Source organism: Perna viridis, chromosome 11, assembly GCF_037379345.1.
Source record: "Perna viridis isolate PV_CMFRI_1.1 ecotype Kerala chromosome 11, ASM3737934v1, whole genome shotgun sequence".
Taxonomy (NCBI): domain Eukaryota; kingdom Metazoa; phylum Mollusca; class Bivalvia; order Mytilida; family Mytilidae; genus Perna; species Perna viridis.
Window position 1 is genome coordinate 12,695,577 of NC_142455.1, and position 26,362 is coordinate 12,721,938.

General features: G+C 31.8%; 1 protein-coding gene across 3 annotated transcripts in view; it reads right to left on the minus strand.

The window, feature by feature from the left end:
* Positions 1–68: 68 nt before the first annotated feature.
* LOC148603025 (uncharacterized) overlaps positions 69–26,362 on the minus strand; it is a 63,105-nt gene continuing 36,811 nt past the window's right edge. For all 3 annotated transcript variants that reach the window (XM_088553632.1, XM_088553634.1, XM_088553633.1), the window contains exons 3-17: positions 22,061–22,161; positions 18,521–18,775; positions 17,251–17,361; positions 16,517–16,788; positions 15,363–15,445; positions 13,529–13,657; positions 12,292–12,414; positions 11,292–11,390; positions 10,261–10,395; positions 9,573–9,713; positions 9,009–9,120; positions 8,353–8,563; positions 7,553–7,626; positions 7,120–7,223; positions 69–6,142 (exon numbers count right to left, since the gene is read on the minus strand). In XM_088553632.1, the coding sequence (XP_088409758.1) occupies positions 5,962–6,142; positions 7,120–7,223; positions 7,553–7,626; positions 8,353–8,563; positions 9,009–9,120; positions 9,573–9,713; positions 10,261–10,395; positions 11,292–11,390; positions 12,292–12,414; positions 13,529–13,657; positions 15,363–15,445; positions 16,517–16,788; positions 17,251–17,361; positions 18,521–18,775; positions 22,061–22,161 (2,131 nt within the window). In that variant the 3' untranslated portion in view covers positions 69–5,961. The remainder of the gene's footprint in view (positions 6,143–7,119; positions 7,224–7,552; positions 7,627–8,352; positions 8,564–9,008; positions 9,121–9,572; positions 9,714–10,260; positions 10,396–11,291; positions 11,391–12,291; positions 12,415–13,528; positions 13,658–15,362; positions 15,446–16,516; positions 16,789–17,250; positions 17,362–18,520; positions 18,776–22,060; positions 22,162–26,362) is intronic.

The window sequence follows — 26,362 nt, forward strand, 5'->3', positions numbered from 1 at the left end:
CCCCCCCCACAAACAAAAGGGGATGGGGATTGAGAATATTGATAAAGGCACAATAAAATGCATAAAAATTGTGTACTTATCATTTCATTCAATATTAACTTTTATCAAGATATGATGTTAATAACAATGTATTTTAATAGATATTATCATACTCTATCAAATATTCATTACTACATAATTACAACGAAACCTATCCAAACTGAACCAATCCTTCAGTCAGAATGGGGCTTCATTTAGCCAGGTTTAACTGTATTTCTACATTACTGTACAGTATTACATGCAAATTATAGTAGATTAACCCAACCAGAATCTGTTTGCAGTGAAGTAGATCAAAATAAAGATACTGATCAACCCTATCCTGAAGAAATACTAAGCTAACAAAATACGAAGGGAAGTGTCGATTCTGATACTTTTTCAACTCTTTTCTTCAAAGCAAAGCAAATTACAAATTGCTCCTGGTGAACATGTATTAAATGAAGCTTCTGTTTTCTAATTACAAGCTTGAATCAAAGGACTGCTGCTAATCAAGCTTCACATGAAATTCACATGAACTTCACATGAAATCAACATGAAATTCAGTATACACAAATTTCATGTGAACAATTCATGTGAATTTCATGTGATGACTCAATTCACCTGAATTTCACATCAACTCTGTTACAAAGTTTATTGCTCAATTCAGGTGAAAATTGTGTGAAAGTCATGTGAAAATCATGTGAAATAATTTTCCCTGTGTTATAAGCAACCTACATTTGTATAGAGGATTTCCATATCTGCTTGTTGCTCATAAAGGGTCAACAAGGATTCTTTCTAGCAAAAGCTAATCTTTTACCCAAAGGGTTATGTCATTACTTTCTGAGGCCACAAGTAGGTACATTTATAATGGTTTGTTACCACTTTATCATTGCAAAATAAGACAATATAACCTAGTAAAGAAACTACCTGAAAAATTGAATTAATGACTTATATTACCAAAAATGGCTGTCAATTAAAGAATTATTTATTATGATCTAATCATTGTAATTTAACTGAACTTTGGTTTGCCTAAAATTCAAGCTCACATTTTAAAGACTAACGAAATAGATGCAAAATATTTCAATGACTACTTTTTGTTCAAAATCAATTCAACCTCAGGAATGTAAAGTATATGCATAATATTTTCTTGGCATTTTCTTTTTAAACTAAGTGACTAGCATTAATAACCGTTGAGAAACCCTCTCAATAAGGAGGGTTCAGTTTCTAAAAGGCAAGCTAGTAGTTATTTTACGCAAATTAAGGCCAAACATAGTCAATTTTGAATGCTCTGAGATTAAAAAAGGTTCAAGATACATGCAGATCTAATTTTCATTAAAACATAAACAGAATTTTTGTTTTACCCAAGTTGATTAGTTAATATAACTCAGAAGGTTCATACATTTAAAAGCAAAGCGAAGTGTGGTATGACCTAAAAAAAATAGAAGTTCAAGACCTTGACCTTTCATGCTTGACCTTTAAAGTGTCCAGGTTGTAAGAACTTGGTCTGTGCCATGTTTTATTCAAAATCCAAAGACGGATAATTGTTCCAGTGAGTTCAAATAGATGTCATGGCACGGCATAGAGAGGTGGATGATAATGTTACAGTATATTTCAATCTAATCATCCTTGGCAATGGAATAAAAAGCATTAATTCTGCAATTTGAACAAGATAAAAATTTCAATTTGTCGAAATTATCTAGTCTATATTATTTAGATACTGAAAAAATGAAAACCCTGCAATCTTTTTCTCATTAAAATCATACCATTTTACGCCAATTTAAAGTCCTGGAAAAAAAAAGAAAATAAAAAGTATATTTACAATGTTTATAATATTGACTTCAATATAATTCTGGATATATTAAGAGCTTTTCGAAAAATAAGTGTACAAAAAGAAAATCAAATACTTTAAAGTGAATTTTGCTGTTTTTCATTGAAAATGCCACTATGGGCTATTCCATAAAATTGAATAAGGGAAGGTGGGAAGTGACTAATAAATGTATTTCCTTCCACCCTATCCCCACCAAGCAATCTAATGGAACAGTCCTATCATTTTTTTAAATGCCTACTTTAAACATTCATTTCTGGAAAAGCCCAAAAAATACATTAAATATACAATAAAAACTAAAAAAAAAAAAAAAAATAAACAAGTGTAATATATACAATGAGAACAAATTGGAACAATAAATACTTAGGAACACAATTATATCACAGTAACGCTAAACAAAAAGTCATGATTACAAATCGTAAAGGCATACAGATTTATATAATACAGCTAATCTTTGGTTTCTATAGACTATTGGCAACTCAGGATATACACTCTATATGCCATTAAAATTGTAAAAAATAAACCATGAGTGGTTGGAAACTCATTGAATTTTCTACAGGTAAGAAAGAAAAGCCATATTTGCTAATCAAAGGGCTATAATTTTGCAGCCTATAGTAATAACAAAAAATTCCACAAAAATCATAAATGTAAAATTGGTCATAACCTTTAACTTTAATATGGGTAACATTTAATTGGCTACAGGTATGAAAAATTATATTATTAAAAACTTTTTTGATTAATTTAACTGTACGTTCTTCAAATTATGTTATTTACATAATTTTTAAAGACTCTTATCAATGGACACTTTTTTTCTTCCAATTATAATCTATGTAAATACATGTACTATAGAAAAAAGGTTAATTGAATACGTAAGAGTATTCAGAAGATTGATGCTATATATTTTTAATACTTCTGAAGTACAATTTCAACTCTGATTTTTACTTCATCTATATGAAAACACAGAAAACTGAAATAAATGCTTTTTAAATATTCTTAACTTTAAATATTGACATAATAACAAAATATTAGTGAAAATGTTAAGATTTTAAAAGCCCAAAAAATACTTGGAAACTTTATAATAACAAAATGTTTAGTTAATATTGTTAATATGCTTGAAGCCGATTTTTTTTTTTATCTCCTACCAATTTAAAAAAAACTAATCTAATTTTATAACTGCTAAAAATAGAGAAAAAAATGTTAAACAACAATAATTGTACAACAACAAAAAAACATGGAACATAAAACACCTAAAAATTGCTACCAAATAAGATCGTAGATACCCGCCTGTCCCCAAAATAATACCTGATGGAACTGTCAGTGCCCAAACTTTGTGAAATGTGCAAATGAGTTATGGATAACAACATAGCAAAATGAAAAAGATCAACTATAAATAATAGCACCCTTTTACAAATGTTATAAATAAGGCTTAATTACAATATTTGCAAGAGAAATGATTTAACAAAAAAATGTACACATACAAAATAACAAAATACACAAAAAATGACATCCTAAAAATTTTGGCATCATTAACATTAAAGCACTTATAATTTTTTTTTTTGCTTAACTACATCATTCTTGTAAATATTTTATATTTATTTATAAATATGCCAAAGTGCTCCTACAAGCATAAACATATTGTTTCTTTCAATCACTTTTGGAATTTTAGAAAAAGTCATTTGAAATGAAATTCATGTATTCTATAAATTTTCTTAGAATTTGATTGAGCTTAAGAAAAATGCTCTTGAATCAATCCAGCTCAGGTTTTTTTTTTTTATAATGTAACCAAAATATCAAGTTTTGATTTTATTTCTTTTAAGTTGGCAGTTTCTAAATTAAGATTTTTTAAAAAGGGGAAATAACTCTATTTTAAAAAATTTATTTCCATGGCACCTAAGCATGTAACTTGCTTGTATGATATGTATGGTGTATAGGTAAAATACATAACTTCATATTTTTCACAATTTGTATAATAAAGGGAAAGAGTATTTATAAAAAAAGATACAAGAAGTAAACAATTGTTTCTGGAATGTTATATTTGCAACTTAGTAAAAAAAATTGGTCCCAATGTAAAAAAAAAAGTGTATTAAAACTTTACAATTGGAATAAAGAAAAATCCATGCAAAATTTTGAGCAAGGGAAACAGTACAGACGTTATTTGAAAATACATTCATGAGCAAACAGAAGGAAAAACTGGCTTCAGTATGGACAAAAAATTTGTAAAACGCAACGAAATCAGACCAACAGGTATTTGACAATTTACATGTAAATGCACTGTGAAAGCATTGCTTCATTGGATGCCATTTTTGTATGGTTCTAATAGTTTTCCACTGAACTGGAACCATAAATCAAATGAAGTCAATGATTTTACCAAATACTTTCAAGCAACATAACTGCTGAATCTATAAAAATTAATTAATCCTTGAATACAGTATTTTATATTATTTCACAGTGCCTTTAACAATGTTTCATTATAACTTTGAAAATTCATACCCCAGAATTACTCTGCAAAATTCAACTTAATAAATACAAACCATAATTGCCATTTTTAAGTATATAATAAACATTAAAACATTTAAGTAAACAGCATTGCAATAAGAGTAAGGTGTATATTTTACATTTCACATCAAAAACATACCATTCATTCTAATTACCAATATCAACTGAAAACATTCAAATCCGGTTCAGCCAGAAAACCACACACACATACTTAAGGTTTGACCTTTGAACATGAAGGCAACCTTGACCTTTTACATCAACCTTAGATATGTGCACCAAGGCCTTTACCTTTATGCACTAAGGTCATCTTCAGGCACACCTGATTTTTTCCACACTCACACTGCACCAGAATGTTGTTTAATTTTGTGTTTTAGCATCACAATATCTAGGCTACAATTACAATTCACAAATATCTGAACAAGGAAAGTCTTCACAGAGTAAAGGCATATTCATGTATTAAAATTACTACCCATATCTCGATTTTTTTAAACAAGCTGAATAAACTTCACTCCATAAAGATTCACAACATAGTGGATAATAAACCAATTCAGGAAGTTAGAAATTCAAAAGTCATTCATTTCTACATATATCATTGAAGTAAATTTGTAAAAATAAAACAAAATATACAACTTATTAAAAAAAAAAAACCAGAGAGATATGATACAATGTTTCATGTTCATAGAATTATTTAACTGCAAGTCTACCATGAGTGTAACAATCTACCTGTAAAACTTTATCATCAACAAATGTCAGTCATCTAATTAGAAAATTATGGAGTTTCAAAATTTGTGCATGAATTGTATGTAGCTTGATATCATCTCTAAGTGTTTAATTTCAACAATTTAACATTGAGCCTTGGTGAGTGTACTATTTTTTATTAAAATAATTCAGGAGAGATGATTTCTAGTGATATACAATTTCCACAAATTGTGAAATCAATTTCTCTGTTATCTTTAATTCATATTACAACTTAGCTTATTGTTTAAAATAAATATTCACTGCAACAGAAAAAAAGACAACTTGGTATGAACATTACAAAATATCAGGTAATGACTGAGAGAAACTGTTTACTCATAAACATGGTAGAGTCTTGAGAAACCCCTTTTTCTTAAACATGGTATGATTCAAAAACTTTGATCTCAAGGCTGTCATTTGGGCAGTGACAAATAGCAACAGTGACACAATCTGTATAAGTAAATTGTTACACATCGTCAACTCACAGAAGAACATTCTCTATCTGCTCAGCTCTTCCTTGTTCAGAAGTGACCACAAGACAAACAAAACTAAGAACACTTAATTGACAATGAATACACATTGTAAATAAACACATATAAAAGTTGAAACTAAATCGGTGAACTGTGACAACACTGAAGGGTGAAAGACTACAAGTCATCATCCATGATCAGCCAAGCATGTCAATAAAATAAGTCCTGGAATTTCTTAGGCTGGTCTCTCTTCCGTCCTGATTTTTTGGTTTCGGGAGCACACTCTGCACTATGTGCACCTGAATCCACACTACGGGAGACTATTGGCTGTGACTTGGCTTGACGCTGATAACGACGTGAGGTGAACATGGGCAAGCTTCCATTGAATATATCTTTAAGTGGGGGCAGACGGACCGCCAGTCACCTTGGATTGACGGTCACTCGGGCATTTGCGTAACTGGGAGCTGGTGACTGGTTATAAGAGGGTGAGGGGGTCGTACTGAGAGAGACTGACCCATTTTGTGAGGTGTGACTACTGGCAGCATGCACGGGAGCCTTGGGAGGCTTTTTAGACACTTTGGGTAGCTGTGACGAAGAAGCACTGAAAATAACAAAGGAAGATATATGTTTACAAACATGAAATAAATAATGTACACAGACAATTGAAACTTAAAATCACACAAAAAATAAACAATATCAAATTGATGAAACAACATCAAACACCGTATAAGTGGTTATTTTTGCAGTGATCAAATTTTCACAAAACTCAAAAATAAAAACATGCAAATTAATACTCCAGAAAATTCAAAGTTAATTCTTCCTTAAACCTTAACTGGTATATTCAGGAATTGCGAATAAATGGTTGTATTTACATTATGGGAAAATAAAATCAGATATTTTTACAACAAAATCGGGACATTTTCCACACATGACAAAAACCACTTCTACGGTATATGGTGTATAACTTTTCAAGACTGTGCTAACAAAAACATGCATATCTATATTTGATTGTAAACTTTTGGTCGCTCTTTTGAAAACCACATGTCTGCTATGAAAAAGCTTCACTCTTAAGCTTTTTCTATCATAGAAAACAAAAAACAAAAACAAAAAAAAACCCAAAAAACAATATGCTTAGCGGGCGAACATTTGCATCCAAGCAACATGTTGGCTCATGCTGCCAAATATGAAAAGGCCAAATGTTCTGACCAACCAAAACATACAAGTAGGGCCTTTTCACTGACATCATCTCGATCTAAAAATTTAGCACACTGTCCTTTAGTGCACTGGATTACAGTTTAAGTTATTGTTCATTCAATCAAAGGAAAATCAGTATACTGGACCCTCAAGTGCTAAAGTATTGGACAGGGAACCATCAAACTGGTTTACATTTGAGTAATTTGCTCAAGTCTTTGATGAAAGGTGTAAAGATAAAACCTGATATATAAAAATATAGCAGACTATTTCAATGGATTGAAAGTTTATATAAAATATATAACTTCTTCGCCATATTCATCGTATTCGTCATCTTCATCTATGTCCCACAGTAGAGGCCATGAAAGAGAGCGATGAAGTGTATACCTGTGTTTGACACCTTTAGAGTCCTTATTCTCCAAGTGTTTTGAAAGGGGGGCACTCTGCATCCGAAGTTCTCTGTGGCTGCCCAAACCATTAGGAGGGTTCCACTGCAAAAAAACAGTTGCCTTAGTTATTTTTTCTTTTAAATGTATTTTTCAATAGAAAACTAAATTGTAATGTTTCAGCCTTCTAAGCAAAACAGAACTTTCTTCAGTTTTCAGAACTGTCTATATTCATTACAGAATTTACTGTATTGTACCTATAGAAATATAAGAAGAAACAAGCTTGTCTTTCTCCCATTAGAAAAAGGGTTTATATAAAAAAAATTCTTTAAGGCAACTAAAATCAAATTGTTTATTCAGCAACTCAAGTGCTTTTGAAACAACTCAATCTGACCGAGTGTCAGTGGTTGAATACATGTAAATAATAAATATACCTGATGATGGGGGCTGTATGTTGGATTTTCCAGATGTATTCCATCTTCACAGAAATTCTCTAATAGATGAATACCTGAAATATTAGTTTTTATAATAAAAATAGAGAACTACCATACTTTGGGCAAACAGTACTTGAGGATTTACCTAAGCTTAAACCTATTTGATCTACTAAAATTTTGTATTTTTCACTGCATGACATATTTTTTTCTCAGACTGTTGGACCAACAGTTTTTGGCATTTTACCAGCCTGACAATGGGCTGAGTCATCTGACGGTCTGGTGGGGTACTTGAAGGACTGAATAGTATCAACTTTTCCTTTTGGTTCTGAAAAGGGTCCATTATGATGACTAAAAAATATTTCATTTTTTTAAGAAGAAGAAAAATTCAACTAAGAACGTTTAAATATTTAGAAAATTATACTTTGAGACCATCACACAACTAAAAAGTTGTTTGCTATGAATGCTTTTACTCAGACATGCAATTACAGCACACATCTTTTTTAACTATACGATTACTTGGTATTTAGCTAGCTCGCCTCTGTAAGGGCAAAGTCATTTAAACATCATCCTTGCATTCAGAATGACCTAGGCTAAGGGGCATTACTCTTACAAATCATAAGAACATTTGTGTAAAGCATTTTATATCAATCTCATGCAAACACAAAAGTAACTTGGATTGATTTCATTCTGTTTCAAATGAAAGCTTGATAGGCCTTGGGGAAATCAAATATGATACAAACATATCACTGATTTCAAGAGTTAAGTCCCTTACCCTATGTCTACCTCCTTAAGGTACAAACCTTTCTGTTCCATTCTGTTGTACCTCTGTACCCACTGGTCTAACAACAAATTGTAATATCTGGCAGACTCAAAAAAACGCAGATACTTGTGGGTACTTGGGGTAGGAAATACCCTCTGGAAACCACCTTTTCTAGAGTCCTCGTCAATGCTCTCTACAAGTACTCTCATGTCATCTGGGGTCAAAGTGTCCAACATTGTCTGCATAATTTGCTAAAAATAAAAAGGTCATAGGGTTTTAAAACAAGCATGTCTTCATATGCAGGTAATACTTATAAAATAACTTTTGTATAGAATTCATAGTAGACAATATAATAACATTTAAAGTTCAGACAAAATTTTACAACATAAACAAAACAGAGACAATTTTACAAGGTCTCCAAACAAAGCGGAAATTGGCAAAATCGGAAGTAAATATAGAGTAAAAAAAAGAACTGTAATGATAAAATCTGGATTTGAAATAGCAAAAACGAAAACTGTCGAAAATTGGAAGTAAATGTATGGTAAAATGAGTAAAAATCCAGATTTGAAAAAGCCCCAAAATTTCATGTCTGAAACTTTGAAACAGAAATTAGAGTGCTTTTGTTCACTACTTTAATTTCAAAGAATGTGTCTAGTTTGACATGTCAGCTTCTGGTCAAAAAAGGAGATAACTGACCTCATCCTGGTACCTCTGACAATAGTAAGCATGCTTAGCTCTTTCATCAGGTGCCATCTGCTGGGTGAACAGTCTTTTGTCCATACAATAATCATTGGGTGGATGGTAGGAACTAAAATGAAAGGATTGAAAATACAGAAGAGAAATAATTTTACCCGATACATTATCATGAAAGACATGCAGAAATCTTGTACAATGTAGAAATAATTACAACATACATTTTTATGTTTACGAACATATCTTTAGGACATATATTAAAATAGGTCTATTTTTTGCCAATAAACAGACTTCTGACATTGTTTATTTCCGGTATATCGAAAAAACAGGTTTAAGAAAATATTTGGAATACACATATTATAAAATTATATTTTTACACTTTATTTTCAGGCATTTTGTAGATAAAAATTAAAACTTTTCAGAGTATTCTTTGACATGATTTTGTAAATTGGCAAAATCAAAATTAACATACAATATAAAAAGAATGGTAATGTTAAAATTCAGATTCAAAAAAACCACACACACTTAAAACCTGAAAAAAATCATGTCTGAATTCTATCTACTCACCTGAATTCAGTAGCACTTGTTCCAGGAGCACTACTATGAGACACGTCAGACTTGTCAGGCAGTCTGAATCCAGCAATGTTGAACAGATCTTTGATCATATTCCCTTTTATATTAATGTCTAACTGAGAATTGGAATGTAGACTGAAAAAAAAAAAAGTTTTCAAAATGTTTTCATTATTATTTCATTTTTTCACATGGTGTTTTTGTACTTCATCATCTTGATTCACCTCTGTGTGCATTTTAATTTCTTGTCTTCCTCATCATTTGTCCTTGTAAGTTTATACTTTGATACCCCCCTTTTTATTTGTCCTTTGATATTTACATTCTTCTTCAACAGAGTATTTGATTTCTTAAATTGAGCTTGTCTATTTTTATAGCATCACAGATTTACTTTAAACACTGTCAACTGTACTTTTTTTTAAATATTGTTGCTACATGCATATACAGGTACATGTAGTAAACAGGCATACTTGAATGCGAGTTATAAAAAGCCACAAAATGGTCCAGAATATATTTCATAAAAAATCTTGCAAGATGTTTTTATATTTTGGGTTCAAAGATGTTTATTTTTGTAGATTTTTGCAGATGGAATCTACTTTTTTATTTTTTAAGAGTACTGATAATGTACAAATTAATTGTGACTTCTTTTACCATATAATTTCCTCAATATTATTAGCAATCAGCTTACCTAGGTGAAATATTGACTTCTAGAATCCACGGTTTCAGACTTTCATCCAAGAGAATGTCAAAACCAAACAGCTCATGAACACAGTATCGACTTTTACAGTTAGACTTGATAAGACTGTTTATAGGAGATTCAGCACTGAAAAATGACAATACATGTATTTAAAAAAATTCAAATGCATCTAAAAAAGAAACAAAATCCACATGAATCAATGCATTTAAATATCTGCTCTTATATGAATTTAGAATTTGCCTTTAATGGGCAGTGCTATATGTACTTAAATAATGACATTGTTGATAATGCATTGCCATATTGTTGAATGGGTGATGTCTCGACCAGTAGAAATATGCAAACTTCTTAAAACCACCAGCTTTGAGCCTGCATTAAAAATTCAAAGAATTTCTCCCAAAGTACATACATCATTTCTGACAGAACAATACTGACCCATTCATGTTTCAGATCCCTGCATATATGTATATATATCAATATAAAGAGTGTTGCTGATCCTCTTCTCCTGGTGTCAATTTCACAAAAAGTCGTAAGCGTAAAGTTGACCGTAAGTAATGAAGTCATCACCAAAAATAGCATTATGACGTCATAATTTACGATCCATTACCATGTGCACTTTGTTAAAATTTTGGAGGAAAACACAATTTTGAGCCTTTTCGGGACTGAACATTATTTTCAACTAATGATACAGATTTTACATGGATACCACTTTTGATGATACAGTGAAACCTGTCTTAACCAAACCCATTTTTGACAGTAGAATTACTTTAGTTTAGACAGATGTTTGATTATTCAGGTTCAAAGTACATTTAAACTGACAGAGATTTAAAAAGGTGTCTGGTTTAGACAGTTATTTTTTTCCAGGGTTCAGTTTGGACAAGTTTCACAGTAAATATAGATTCTCCAATAATACTGAGTGATTTAAATCATATTTCCCCACTTGTGATGATAAAATTCAGATTTTACACATGTGAGCTTTTACCATGAAGAGTGGAGAAACGACTAAGCATAAAACAAACACCAACCATATTATAGTTTTAATGACTAGATCTTTGATATTGTCCCAGATTGCATTCGTGTTGATTCCCTGTCTTTTCATGTAGTTCCACAATGCCTTCAAACCCCTGAAAGATACATCAAAGAAAACTCAATAGATTTTCATACCAATCATTTAATAAATAGAAATCTAAGCACTACATCAAATATCAATACTATAAATTCATATTTCATAGCATTGTTTTCATTGTGAAAAATTAATTAAAATCACAATGCCAGATTTTTCCTAGCTGCAGGCCCAGAATCATCTTTTTAACAATCTTACTAAAATAAGAGCAATCAATTGTTCCATTCAGTCACTGCAATCTAACAATACTCTACCATACTACTTTATGTTCTGATGATCTTTCTGATCAGCCAATCAGATTTGATCTTCCATGATGTGGAAAGCATTATTGAAATGGAATAAACGTGAAAATGTCATCAGAACAGAAAGTAGAATGGAGTGTTGGAACGACAAATCGTGTTAATCAATGCATGCAAATATTGCTAATGTACTTAAATATTAGTATTTGCTATTTTGACAATGGCACCAGTTTGATGCATTTTATTCTACGTTCAACAAAACGATAAGAAAATTTCTCAAATTGCTACCATTTTCTCTTTTATTCTACTTAAAAAAAATAATCATAAAATTGAAAATATAGTTAAAACCATACTTCCTTATTTTTAGAGTCTTTTTAAAGGCAATATATTTCAACCCTTAGATCAAGAGCATTTAATTCACATACAATTTTATAATACAGTAAACCAACTTATTTTCGGAAGGGATCAAATGTGCAAATTTCACAAACAAGACAAAAGAAAATAAGTTGCCATGAGTAAGTCCCTTTAATATTGAACACAGTGTGGAGTGAGTGTTATTAGCATAGTTTAATATCCATAAATGTTTTCAAACATCACCACTTGTGATAATAAGTTGGTTTATAGTATATTTCTCATAACTTTGTCTTGTTAGGGGTCTCTTACCATTTGTGTCCCTGACAAACACCCTCGTCACCGTTGGCCTGGTAGTCTGCATTCTTTTTATTTACACTGTAGTTTGTTAAATGCATAAATTTGTTGTTTAGATTCTTCATAGACGATGAATACCTGAGGAGAAATTTATCACTCGTTAAAGACATGATAGAGAATAAGATATTTACACTTCAAAAGCTTAATACAGCTTCATACATTGTGGTGAGTGGTTAATAGCACATTTATCTCAGTAAGACAGTTTTAAAGCACAATACTTTATGCCTGAAAATTGACAAGGGCTCAAAATTCAGTAAAGCTATAACCCATATCATAATGAAAGACACTGTTTCTCTTAATTTCCAGAATTAATGAATTTACTTTACAATAGCATCCTACCAATGTATGTTTCTGTCGTCTTTGATTTTATTTTTTATTTTAAACAAAGTATTACTTGAAAGTGTAATTATTTTTTATTTTAGAACAGACATGATTTCACAAGGTCTACAAACAAAGTGGAAGTTGGCAAAATCGGAAGTAAATATACAGTTAAAAAAAGAATCGTAACGATGAAATCTGGATTTGAAATAGCGGAATTCCACTATAAAGCAGAAAAAAGTCATGTCTGTTAGAAAATAAGCAATAACATAATTTGATAAATTAACTCTAACAAAGGGGGTTTGTCATGCTGTAATGACTGAGGGGTTAGTAACTTTTTCTTGCCTTCTCAGGCTTCTGTTCCACAACTAACCATACTCCTTAGCCATGCCAGTATAACTAATCCCCTAGAATATTCTTCTTTATATTTAATTTATAGAATTAACTAGGCAAAAAAATTTATAATGCTATGTTGTGAATATTTCACCATGGCAACGCTCTTATCACTAATGTAGTAAAGTAGTAACAAGACTTCATTATCAAATTGAGTTAGCTCCCCTTAATAGTCAGGCTTTTCAACAAAATGTGTTATTTGATTTTTTGTACCTGGTTATCATGCAAAAAGGGTGGTATTATTAATATCATTTAAAGGGGTGCTTTATTCTATTTAAACAACATTTAGCAAAAAAACTAATACCCAAGGAATAAAAAATACCAGTCGCCCAGTAGTCAACTACTTGACTTTGAGCTGGGCTGCCAAACATTTGGGTAAAATTTAGCTAAACGTATAGAGAAAATATTAAACAAAAATATGGTCTGGGCTACCAGATTGTATTTCATAATTTTTAGGCATGTAACCCACAATGAAACTTACTTGCAAGAGGCAAATCTCGCCAGACCATCCTCAAACACATAAATCCTGAGAGGATCGTAGCTGCTGACATATACGTACACACGCATGTCAAATTTACTATCATTAATGAGGTAGGGACGTCCTAAGTATCTACAATAAAAGATGCAAAATATATCACTGATACAGTAAAACCTGTCTAAAACTAACCCTGAATAATCTGAAAACCTGTCTAAGGTTCCACTATATAGAAAAGTCACTGCAGATAACTCTATGACAATTTGTGGAAATAAAGCTATATTGAGACACTTCAACAAGCAAATCCAACATTTTTTTCCTGTAAAAAGTATATATTTTTCAAAACCTTACATTATGGAGATCCATAAAAAAGATAGATATTCTTTTCTATTTTGTTATGAAAATCTGTAGCCATGGTAACATAATAAAAAAATACATCAATTTTCATAACATATTTTGGGTGCCTTCCCTAAATTAATTGTCAAAAAACAGGTTTTCTAAAATATCAGGCACTTAAAAATTGCCAGAAAAAGTAAGTTGGCATGATATAATTGTAAAAAAGCAAATAAAAAGTGTAGCTTTGTCTGCTCATTTTTTCAAGATTATAATTCTTAAAGTTCATGCGAAATTTTGCATTTTTGAAAAACATCCTGTTGCTGCAGAGAATCCAATCCGGTGATGACCTGAATCTTTTCGGATAGCTTAAAGCATGCATTTTACACCTCCTTACCTTCACAAGTATTGCATCTATTTAAGTATGATTGCTCTACCATACACAATCAATATTTCCACCAAGTTTCACTTATTATTTTTAAGTTTTACAAAATCAGACCGGGTCAGTTTTGTGTATGAAACAGTGCACCTAAATCCCATTTTTATAGTGTAACCTAATACAAACCCTGAAAAATCTGAAAAACCTGTCTAAACAGGACAAAATACAGGTTTTATCACATTGGTTTATCCTTTGAAAAAGATTGGCAAAATGCATGTAATTCATTTCTTGTGTTTAATTTTTTTTTTTTGGAAATTTTGGGTGGAGTATTTTTTTGCACTTAAAAGTAAAACCCATAAATAAAAACATTTTGAAAAAAAAAAAATGAATTGAGTAAAGAATAAAAATCTTCTCCCGTTGGTACAAACTGACTTACAGAACGACACCACATATGATCACTAAAAATCTTAATTCTTTTAACATCAGTTTAAATAAGATTTGTAAGTCTATTTCCAGTTACATTTTCCTTACTAGATTTCCGATGTAATTGATATTGAAATCTGGCCGATCTCCATTTTATTTTATTACTTCTGGGACCTGGGATCTCGAAATACTACATTACAAAGCAAAATATTCTATTTATTGCTTTTCTTACAAGAAAGATGTCATATGTTTAATATTGATATCAATGCTAAGTAAATGACAAATTTCCATGCATTTGAATGGTATATTGGGACCCATTCTCATGAAGCCATGGAGTCACATGATGAGACTTACATAAAACCTTTTCTATCAAATATATCTTTATAAGCTAGCAATATTGTTTACAGCAGTTACTACCTCATTACTTCCAAGGACCAGAAACCCAGCCCCTTTCCCCCCATTTTTCTATATTTATTATCTTAAGGAGGTAGACCTAGGGCAAGGGACACAACTCTTAAAAATCATTGGAATGTTTGAATTCAGCATTTTACATCAATCTTATGTAAGCATCTAATTAACTTGGATTCATTTTATTCTGCTTCAAACGAAAGCTTGAGAGGCTTTGGTGAAATTGAATATGATACAAACATATCACTGATTTCATGAGTATGTCCCTTACCCTAGGTCTATCTCCTTAACACTTACTTTTGAACTATCACAGATTTTTTTCTTGGAATTTGATTCCATTTGTGTATGACCCTGATACCAATTCCTCTGGCTGAGGCAGGCTGAAAAATTATAAAAAAAAAATAAGTAGCTGTCTTAGTAAGAATCATACAAAATCTGAAAAATGTGATACACCCCCAAAAAGGCTACATATTTTTACTTTTCTAATTAAGTTGTTTTATGGGTCTATACAATGAAATGTGTAATTATTCATTCAAATCTGCCTGCTCTTAGGAGATAATCCACATTGAAAATCCAGTAGATTCTATTGTATTTGAGTGCCATTTACAGAGTTATCTCCCTTAATTTTGAAATCTACAGTGCATTCTATATAATTATTATCTCCTAAGAGCATGGGTAATGAAAAACTACATGTTAATTTCTGTTTACTATGACAATTCAAAAAAAATATCAAAAATAAAAATATGTAGGCTTTTTACCCATGAATCACATTTTGCATGATTCTTAGCTGGAGTGCTAAATAAAACTTAAACGTGATACCAAAATGTGTGTAAGAATGGTATTGCAACTATGACATCCTATGAAGACTTTCAGATTATTGCTGGCTGGTAACATAATTATGTTGATTTGTGTAAAATTCTGAGTTATCTTCTTGCCCTACTAAGGTAGGCTGGGTACAAAATTGTAAGTTAAATTCCAAATAAAAAAATCAGACAATGGGTGATTCATTATATCTCAATAAAATCAATAAACTGTTCAAACACATTTTTTTTACATCATCATGCATTAGTTTCCTTAGATCTGCTATATATCTTGAAAAAATTTTTTTTTGACTGGTTCAAGTGTAAAAATTTTCTATAGTACAACGTAACCAAACTTTAAGAGTAAATATATATTAATGTCTCCAGCGGCCAACTTTTATTTTCGTTTTTGTTGTCAAATAGATTTTCTATGAAGCCAACTGAAGGATTTTCAATCAAAAGATTTTTGGGATTACAATGTGCATGAATCACTAATCCTAAGCTTCTGTCAGGTTTTTAGGCAGAGCTTTACTTTTAGGTTTTTAGGCAAAGCTGTACTGTCAGATTTTTAGGAAGAGCTTTACTGTCAGGTTTTTAGGCAAAGCTGTACTGTCAGATTTTTAGGCAGAGCTGTACTTATAATGTACATACTGGTTTGATAATCCATTTTTGTTTATTCCCACCGTCTTCCCATGCACGCTTCAGCAGTTTGTTGTCGTATGGTAAGCAGTAAGTCTGTGGAAAGAAGCTGAATTCCTTCTTGCCAAAGTGTAGCTGCATTTTTGACAGATTCCTCCATAATTTGTCTTTCCTGCCGATTTGAAACGTTCCGGGAAAATGGTTCAGTTTTTGCCATTCCTTGATTCCCTTAAATCCCTGAGACTTCATGTGTTTTCCCCAACAACCTAGCCAGTCATGATTCCCTGTAAAGAAAGTTGGTGTACGTTAAGAATGGACAGCAGCACTTAAGTACATGCTTTCCCTATGATTTTCCCATCCCCCCATTTTTCAAGTAAAAATCCCCACACTTAGATATTGAGAAACACTGGAAGACAAACACTGAAACAAAAAAGAATTAAAAATCATTCCTAGCTGTTTTGAGAAATTGTACCATGTGTGGACTGTTGGACTGACAGATGGACAGTGGTACACCACAACATGTCAAAGGGCAGGGCTGTAAATATTAAGATGTGCAAGGACACAAAAGAGTATAGATCTTGAAACACATCATTGTGTATTCTTCAGTATGCCTGTAATCAAATTTTTAGCCCATGTAATTTGACAAAAGTTTTATTTTTGCCAAATATCAATAAACTTTCAGCTTGATTGGTAAATTTTCAGTGGGCAAATAGATAAAAAATACTCCTCATAATTCAAACACTTACGTTTAGTAATTCTAAATCCAATTCTTGCTAGTGTATGTTTTACTATATTTGGTGTAATTGGACTCATTCGCCATTTCATTAGTCTCCTGTATTCCCAAGCCAACTGTTCCACTGGAATAAAAAAAAAAATATCATTGTAATAATTGTGAAAATTTTACATTACATTTACAAGATAATATTGGTTTTGTTTTTGTACTTTTCTATTTCAAGATCTCAGTAACGTATACCGGTAAATCACACCTTCATTATACAGAAATAGCAACTCGTTAAATTATAATAGGTGTTCCAAAAATGGCTCTATAAAGTGAAGAAACTAACACATCCAATCAATACTTTTTTCATGACAATATGTAATCAAACCAAATTTTGACCGAAATAGTTTGAATTAAAACATAAATATAGATTGACGACCTGATTTTTTATCGACAACAAAGATGTGGATGTTTGCAGTGTATGTAGAAAAATGGTAGCTTTAAAGGCAAAGCAGACATTATTACCAGTCCTTCAGTTAGTCCATTAGAACAAGATATAATGCTCAAAATAATTTCTGTGAAGACCTACAAAACTAATGTTTTTTTTTTTTCTTTTGGTGTTACGATACAACACTTGCAAGCTGTATCACAACCTTAACAGAAATCGCACACTAGTTGGTGACTTGCAATAACAATCTTAACTTGTGGAAAGATAAATTTTGCAATGATGAGAATTAAATGAGAAAAAGTGGTAAAAAGGAAAATGAAGACTAATACTTTTTACACAAAATTATTCTCAGCAGATATTTTTTTGCAATTAGTTTCACTTAAAGTCACAAGTGTAAAATTCACCAATAATTTTGACTTCATTAGGCCAAATGAAAAAAATATGTGTGGTTAAAGTCACCTGACCAACCCTAGTCCATTTTTGCTAAAATGAAAAAAAAAACAAAAACAAAAATAAATGAACGATTAACTTAAAAATATGTTACCATCACTTAATTAACATTGAGTCACCATGGCAACAGACAAAAGAATAACCCTTGACCATTGAGGGTTGGTATTACAAGATTTAGGAAAGCAGAATTAGAGGTTGAAAATGGCTTTAAGAAAACATCATGTGGTTAACAAAAAGAAAACAAAAGTTGAATCCCTGCTTACCACCCCTTTCTTATCCCCAAAGAGGTGACAGGAACCTGACATTTTTTTTAACATGGCCTAAAACATTCTCTTACCATCACCTTTACAATTATGAATTTTTGTGAAATTGACAACAGGTGTAGCCAATGAAAAATTACCTTTTTCACCCTCCACAACAAAGTTTATTGTTGGAGGCACATTTGGAAAGAGGCTCTTAGTTAACGGAGGTTTTATCACAGTTTTTGTAACAGCAGTCTGTGGACGGGTAGTAGACACAGGTCGGATGGCAACTTCATCTCCACTCGTTGAACTAATGGATCGGATTGTTGTCTGCCTTGCAGACTTTGACCTTGACAGACCGGAAGATGATCTTCTAGATAAACTACTGGTGATTGAGTAGCCATCAGATTCACCTGAAATATATGGGGTAATTGTTCCGAAAAGATTATAAGATTCTTTGGATAAGGAATGATCTCCGTAGATTTTTTTATTTTGCACATAGGGAAAATAAGTGAACATAAATGAAACCAAATAAATACATTATGAAAAACTACATTTACTGTAATCGATAAGAACAAGGCTTTCTGTAACCCTTCAAATCTGTAATCACAGTGCTTTTTAAATAATTCTGTGTTTGAAGTAGAAGGTAGCCACATAGCAACATGTTAGTTGAGCTTGAATGTGACTAATAAAATCTTGAGGATTTGACATTAGCCACATTATTTGCCTAAGCATTTTTTCTACAACAGCGTGTTTAATGCCAACTTTCTACTTCCCCAATCACAGCACGTTACAACTGATTTTATTCTTTATATGAATTAACAACAGATTAATACTAAGACTGACTTCATTCTGTATCCTTCCAAATTAATTTGTTCAGTTTTTACCCTAAAACATTTTGGAAATAAGTTTGGAACAGATGTATTAAAACAGGCAGTATGAGCATGAAATGAGATTCTTAACCCAATAATCTGCCTAAACAAGGTGAGATTGACTGCTTGATTGTTGGTGTTTAACGCCCAAGCAGCAATATTTCAGCCATATACAGGCGACAAACATAAAATGGATGATAAAATGAACAGAAATGATGATGAAATGAAATATGGAATGGGACATAAGGATAATAGGGTCAACAAATTTTGATTGCTACTGGAAATAGGGAGAGGTGGGTAGGTTCGGGCAATTTAGCCTCCTGTAGTAGAGCCCAAAGCAAAGTTCTTTAATGTACAAGGTAAGAGAACTTTTAGTGAATAAAACTGTAAGTTACAGTGAAATTTATCTGAACAGAACCCTGAATACAATGGAAACCTGTCTATTACACATATCTTCTAATGCACCTTTAAACCAGTTTTATTGCCTTTACCTGTGTAAACCAAAAACCTGTCTTTTAAGATCTTTGCTGATGTTCCAGCAGATTTTGTAAGGTTACCGGACCAAATGTCCGACAGGTTGAAAATGCTTTCGCCAGGTCAGTGTTCATCCATTTTTGTCAGATTATCAGACTCTTACTGGTTTTTGCCAGTGACCCCACTTTTCTTTTCATTACTGCATTAGACACACCTTAAAATGTTATTTGTGATATTTTTTTTAAAAATGAAATCCAGGTTATTTCAATGTTTTTAATACATAAAACCTACTAAGGCAAAACTTATGAAAAATCTAGAGAAATCCTTTCCCGCCAAAATTTTACTTTCCTCCTCATATTGTTCTAGCATGAAAGATTCCCCCTCCCCCATGAACTCCTTGGTATTCTTATATAGACCACCAAACATCCAACTGAACTAGACCTTCAATCTGATTTAAGTCTGATTTAAATAGATTTCATAGTATAAATATTATTGGTCACAACATAATGAAATTGAGTGGAATGATTTGAACAAATACACTGAGTTTCATTTAATAATATTAAGATATAATAGGATTAAAAGGATTTTAAATTAAGTGGAAATATTTCACAGGTTAAAGGCATTTGGCAAACAGTTAAATATGTTTTAAACTGTATTTTCATTGACAAGCAGTGCACTGTTTGTTTTCTCATAAAATGACATCTGTCTGGCTTAATGGGGAAATACCCATTTAATTCCAAATTATAATTTCAACAAATTCCTTCTCTAAATATTATGAATGCTATGTTAAGTGCAGTTAATTTTAGAAAAAATCAGAAGTCACTCTTTTAAACGGGACCAGCAAAAATTTTAATTTGGTTGACTTGTAAAATTGCATTACTAGATCTGCATTAAACACAATTGAAGCAGAATTTGTTTAGTATTCACCCCAAAAATTCATTCTACATGTTCAGCTTTTGTTGGGCAGAATTTAAATCAGCAATTTAAAAAGCAGTTTTTATTAGTCCCATATAATTGGCCTTTCCCCCGAAGGAGTGTTTAAATTTACACTCCATCTGCATGCTACTCCTGGAAATGTTTTAGGAGACTATGAATTTCAATGCAATACTTTCAGAATGCTTGTTTTGATCAGGATACACCAAGCTGTTATGGTATCTGCATACTGGCACTGCTCACTGAGCAGGCATGTAAATGATCACCATTGGTATGTGCAAACCTAATATGTTGCCATTTATAGTTGCTGATGAAAATGTGACAAAATTTTTTTTGGAAACAGATGTACAGACAGTTAAAACAGTTTACTTATGTCATAATCCTTTTTGGAGCACGCGGCAAAATATAAACATACACAGGTCGGAGAAGGGAGGTATAAAGAGAACATATCTAATTGGTTTTTTCCATTTTTTACTCCCTTCTCCTCTTTGACCTGTTGTATTCACTAAGCGCATTCACAGAGTTTTCCCACCATGAACATTCTCAAATGTCTTTAGATGAAGACAAATGGAAGAATCAATGCACTAATGAAAGCTCTGATTAATTAATATGGTATAATGTAACGGAAGCCAAGAACATCCTGCAAACACAGGATATTTGACATTTCCATTAATAAAATAAATTCTTCCAGTGATTACATCGTGTGATGCAAAACAATAAATCAAAAGGCTTGTTTTCCATTCATGGTGGCAAAACTCTGAACAGCTTGTAGCTATAAATGTCATCAATTTACTTGATCTGAGAGATTGTATTTGTTACCAAACGCTGTCTGGTTTGTAATTATTTGTATTGGCTTCTAGCAACCAGGATTTGATCTTGCCGATTCTCTAATCATCCTAAAGTAATTCATGTACAGGAAAATGCATAGGGCATGGGTACAGTAAAATGTAAGAACCTGTCCTATCCAACCCTTGAATAAATTCGGCAGACTGTTTCATGGTAAATTATTAAATGTTCAGTGAGAATCCTAGACCAAATGTTGTATGTTGAAGGCCTAAGATTGGCCATTTTTCTTATATTTAGATAAGAATGTTTTCTCCTGATCTGTGTGATACATAAATCTCTTGATCTGCATTGATGCAACATTATCATGACCTTATCAATTTGGGTCAGTTTAATTGCCTGATTGCTTTCTAAAATGCCATTTCAGAAACAATATTTCTGCCATATTATGGTTTAGGTTGGACAGATTTCACAAATTATTTAGAAATGTATTTGAGGTAGACCTATTTAAAATTTAAGGTATTTTTAATTAAAAGGAGACAATAGACTGAAAATTGGTCCCAATTTTTAACCTTCTCAGATGTGCCAATGCCTATGGAGAAGATGTTTAGCCAATCTTTTCAACAATGCTAATACCTTCTGATCCTCCGGCAATATCATCCTCTAGGCAATCAATAACATCATCATCATCATCATCCAAATCATCACTTGCTTCGCCATCTCCAGGAAATCGCTCCCTAAAAAACAAAACATTTTTTTTTCAACTCACTGATTAACAAAGAAAATAACAAACATTCCTTAATCTGCCATTTATCTCGACCCAATTTTGTTTTGGTATTAACTGATATTAATTAAGGACATATCATTAGGATTTTTTAAATTTTAGCTGTCTTGACCACAACAGGGTAAGTCATTGCGAGCTGTTTTTCCGACGCAGTCGATATAGCTTCGCTTTTTACCCTTTGACCTTAAGGACACTCTTCTATGGAAAAGCAAGTCACTTGATCGCAGTTCTTTTTCCCGATCTGTATCAAAAACTTGGAATTGCGTTCGAAAAAAAACTTTATCGGAACCTTAGAAATTGCGTGCCATGTGTTATTTTCTTCAAAGAAATGTAGAAACTAAGAAGTAAAAAAAAAGCAAAATTTTACTGCGTCGGCCATCTTTTTTTCAAAGATAATACCTGTTGTCATTCTACTGAAGTTCTATACCTCAAAACAACATGTTGTATCACAGTATTCAGTATATAAGAATACGTGTATATGATATTAAGTTAAAGAGCCCGCAAAAGGGTAATCTTACTTTACTTTAGATTGTTTGACTGATTGAGGTTTTACATAATATGGTAGATAAATCATGCATTTCAGAACAAGATCATTTGATTAATCAAACAGACTCTACTTTACATTTTGCAAATATGCTGAGCCAGAATTTTTACTATTGTGCAAGCTTACATAAACAACAGCCCAATAGTGGAACATCAACTCTATCAGGCACATTAATTATAATCTGACTCCAAGCAAACCAGTCATTACTCATCTCATGTATACCATGTGCTTGTCTTGATATGACTCAGCCAGGTATTAAATCTATGACCCTTGCAACCAAGGCATTCTACCATCAGACCAATGAGGCATGTGCTAATCATTCTATGCATTTTTATAATTACCGATTACTATTTTTCTATTTAGCACCATTAACAACTGGATCTATTTTCATTTTTATTTTATTTTTAATTTTATCTACCTCCCTCCCAAATAGCAATCAAAGTGTTCCATCCTGAAACACAATGAGAATATCTTCTCTTAAAAATCACATTGACAGATACTGCATAATGACAGCAGTCCAAATTGAATGAAAATCAGACAGGAAAATTACATCTTATTCTATTTTTTCATGGTAAATTGCTCAAAATAATCACAACCTTCACAAAAATGGTAGTTTCATCTCTCCTATTATATGTAACTTAGGGTTAATGGTTTCCAATAAAATTCTGGGAACCAATTATAGTGATTTCTACAGGCCATGTATGACCTAGACTCAGATTTTTATGGACAAAATGCCAAGACTGAACACTTAATAAAGACTGGAAAGTTAATCAATGTAAATAGCAATGCTTTTCCTGTCAATCATGTACAGTGGAACCTGTCTTAAGTGACCTTCCAAGGAAAAGCAAAATCCTGGTCACATATGAGACAGGTGGTCTATATATACAGGTTAATTTTACATAGAATGCACTACATAGGGGTATTGCAATTTTAGTCTTAAGAGAGGTAATTGCTGGAAAACAGGTAACCAGTAAAACAGGTTTTACTGTAGCTATCATAATCAACATGGATTTAATCAAATTCTAGAGTAACTTTAAACCAATGTTTAATAGTTAAAACTAGTGGACCAATGAAAAAGTTAGAAACAAAACACTTAACATTAAAAACCAGCTAAAAAAGAGGACAAACACCACAAAGATTCAGAGATACTGGGAAAGGGGGTTCCAGAAAAAAAGGGGAAGGGGTGGTTTCAGGCTATGATGGGTAATAAATATTTCCCAAAAATTAACAATACCAATATCTACAAAACTTCAAAACAAAGGAAGGTATTAACTCACAGAACCCACTTCCTTAAGGAGGCAGACCTAGGGAAAGGGACATAACTCATGAAGTCAGTGATATGTTTGTATTATATTCAATTTAACCAAATCCTCTCAAGCTTTTGCTTGAAGCAGAATAAAATGAATTCAAGTTAATTAGATGCTTACATAAGATTGATGTAAAATGCTGAATACAAACGTTAAATGATTTTTAAGAGTTGTGTCCCTTACCCTAGGTCTACCTCCATAAATCCACTAAGGCAATAAATACAGGTAATTTTATTATAACCTCCTTGATAGAAAATCCAAACAGCTGCCCTAATTAAGCAAAAGATACATCTATTCCCTCATTTTACCATCTCAAATGAGAAGAAAAAAGAAAACAATATAACAAGTTAGGAAAGCTCCCATTGTTGATGATAAAAAATCTACCAAACTATCATAGATATCCTTTAAGGCATTTCTGAGTCACCATGACAGAATTGTAAAAATCAAAATAAGACTGATCTCCCTAAAAAGACATAACACTGCCATGACTGTAATACTTAATTTTCACACTGACGGACATTAGCCTATAATTGAACAAGAGACATGAAACAGCCCTTTAAAACTAAGACAAGGTTCCTGTTAATACAGAAGTTGTTGTGACCCTTACTGAAAATAAGTATCCCTAATTGGACTAATTAAACAAACAAGATATATTTGCAAGCTGTATAAAGGAGGGGGTTTGGTTATGGCCAATTTTGGTCTCAAAATTTGAAATTTTTCAAAATAAATTTTTTTATTGTTTTTGTACAAATAAGTGTTTACACCATCTAGTTCGATCAGATTTAGACCAAAACAGAAAAGCATCTCGTCCTTGTAGCACCAAAATAAACACCTAAATGATGAAAAATCCATAAGATCTCAATATTTCAGCATATTTTTGATGGTTTTCATGAAAAACAAATGTAGCCGCACGGGTGTTCATTCTTGATCTTTAGATATGTTGTGTAGTATTGTAAGATACAACATATATGTCAATATTTTGGATAAACATGGATGTGGTCACTTCCATTTTAGGCAAAAACCATCGGAAAATATGTGAAAAAATGCAACAAAATTGAAGAATTCACTAATGCATGTTAATTTTGACCGTTATTAGGTAAAAAACATTCATGATATCGCCAAAATCAGCTGAGATGTATTTACTAAATCTATTATCCTTTCAAATAAACTAACTAGTATAGACCAAAACAAATCTTTCAAAAACTTTGAATACAGGGGCCAAAATAAGGCCTTACTGAACCTACTCCTTTGTCATACATTGGAATTCAAATTTTTTAAATTGTTTTATATAATATAATTCCAAAAGTAACACACTTTCTGATTGGATAAAAAAAAATTTTCATCATCTAATACACCAAATTTTGTACATGATCTGACGTCATCAAACTTTTTCAATGGTTTACTCGTTTGAATTTTAATACTAAAATTATATTATAAGGAATGACTGTTATATTTTTTTTTCAATCTATCTGAAATAACCTAAATGTCAGTGGTCCACATTATGTCCCTTATCCTAGGTCTACCTCATTTAATCATTCTAGACTATTTATATTTCAACATTCCCTACTTTGTGAACACAATTAACCATTACTAAAAAACAGTCTGGACAATTTGACCTTCCTTTGCTAATGACATTTAACAGTGTCATTCAAATCTAGTAAGTTTAGCTACAAAAAACATACCACATACCGATACCAGAAAGTGCATCTAATTTGACAGTGAATGCGTTTTTATCGAAAAATTACCCAAGAGGCAAAGAACAGTCAATTATAGGCTTATGTTTCACTCAAGATGAACATGAATGATGAAAGGAGAAATGTTATCGAAGTGGGAAGATATATTGTTCATTACCCCTTGGGGACCATAAATGGATATAGTTTTAACATTATTATAAATGGAGTAGAAAATATATCTGATAAGCTGCATCTGAATGAGTTTTGCTTGTACAAAATGTTCATAAAATAGACTTGGAAACCAATGAAGACACTATTAAAAAACATAACCATAAAATAATTCTACAACAGAGTAGTAGATCATTCTGTGTGGGTTTGTCTACATCCACCACGTCTGCATTTAATACCGGTAGTCCTTAAAACATACAATTTCAAAATATTCCATGGAGGATATCAGAAATAAAACTAAGAAAAATATGTCTACAATCATATTGTTACTATTATGGATGCTTTGCCAAAAAATTCAAGGCCTAAAGTACACAGCCATAAGTACAACACATGACAATCATATAAAGTACAACATATGATTAACATATGAAGTACAACATATGATTAACATATGAAGTACAA